At 48.1% G+C, this 1,497-nt stretch overlaps 1 protein-coding gene across 1 annotated transcript; it reads left to right on the forward strand.

Moving 5' to 3' along the window:
- Positions 1-303: 303 nt before the first annotated feature.
- MAA_11437 (Vitamin B6 biosynthesis protein) lies at positions 304-996 on the forward strand (the record flags this gene model as incomplete). Its single annotated transcript, XM_011413431.1, has 2 exons — positions 304-365; positions 417-996. 2 exons carry the CDS (start codon positions 304-306, stop codon positions 994-996), a joined length of 642 nt encoding a protein of 213 aa, XP_011411733.1.
- Positions 997-1,497: the final 501 nt, after the last annotated feature.

The raw sequence follows: 1,497 nt of genomic DNA on the forward strand, positions 1-1,497 counted from the left end.
TTTCTCAAAGACTTGCAGAAGCAAATTGGTCTTACAGCCATGCCATTGCGTGAGTATTTTGACGTCGTCGTCGCCCGTGGCGCTGGTACGTAGCTTGATCATAGAATACTCACTTTACAAGACACTGAGCAATGCCAAGGAATCTTCTTCGCGCTTACACTCTTCACAGAGTCCTGGACACTTGCTGAGTGCAGACACCAGCTGCCAAATCTGCTGCGATGTCGAATCAGAGGCAATCGGATTATATTTGGGAAGAACTTATGTTGGGATTTAGCAAAAGTGAAGACATGTAACAACGCGATGATGACGGTAAGCGACGGCAAGACCACGTGCAGAAACTTCAATAGCTCCACTGCACCTAAGCGGTATGATACGACTTGAGAAGAAGAGAATTCAACGTTATCTAACATCAGTAGTACCCATGATGTAGCCCTGTCTTACGGAGGGGGGCCATATAATCGCCAGCTATTCAAGTCGATATGCAGCAAGCTGATATCCTCACTCTTCTACATAGAGCTGGACTCAGTGCCGGCATTCTATTCGTCACCGGAGGTCTGCACCATTATTATCAGCTGTCGCGTCTCAGCCAGTAATGCCCTACTTGATTTGATCTTCAAGCTTCATCGTACGCAGGTCTACATATACTACCAAGGCGACGAGACAACACCAGCAAAAGGCCTCCTTTGTACCGCGAAGCAGGTGACAGAGTGCCGCAACATGCAGCCTTTCCGCCGACAAGTTACTATATCAGCACTCTCACTACAAACCGCCATTTCCGTACAAATGGACGGCTTTGATGGGAAGAAACAACACATCAGTAACTGCCCATATCGAATTGAGAAGTTGGTTCGGGACCAAGGCTTACTCGATATATTTGGCAACAGCAGTCACACGGTGCCAAGCTCGCCACGTCAAAGCGGACTAGCCGAAGGCAAGGCTGATTTATATGTTGAGGTCGACAGACTCATTGAAACCTTAGAAACATGCAAGGAGTAGTCATACATAAACCTGCATAGTCTATAATACATTATAATACATATAATACGTCCCACACTCATGAGCCCGCTCAACTCAGAGGTATTTATCCAACAGCGATATCGCCGCCTTTTTCTTGCTTTCTGAAATGGGCAGGGGTTGGTGCGTCAGCGGCGTACTTATCAGCCTTGGCGAAACTTGACAAAACCCCTCTGGTTTGGGGTGCTGACATCCCTCGAATAGCGTGTCTTGCATGTTTTGCATATCCTGCAAGTCCAAGTCCGCCCAAAACTGAATGTTAGGTGACATGCAAGGTGTTGTGGCAGCGGTTATACGTATAGATGCAGTACAATTTGTGGATATACTGCATGTAGATGCGGATGTGGTGGACGACACCCCGGCTGATGATGACCGCAGGGACTCTGGTTGGCTTGGGGGCGAGCTGATGCAGTCGTCTGTGGCAAAGCCTGACACACTTGTAGCCTTGTCATCAAAATCGTCCGGACCTAGGAGTTCGTTCTC

The sequence above is a fragment of the Metarhizium robertsii genome (genome assembly GCF_000187425.2).
Source record: "Metarhizium robertsii ARSEF 23 chromosome Unknown MAA_Scf_8, whole genome shotgun sequence".
Lineage (NCBI taxonomy): Eukaryota > Fungi > Ascomycota > Sordariomycetes > Hypocreales > Clavicipitaceae > Metarhizium > Metarhizium robertsii.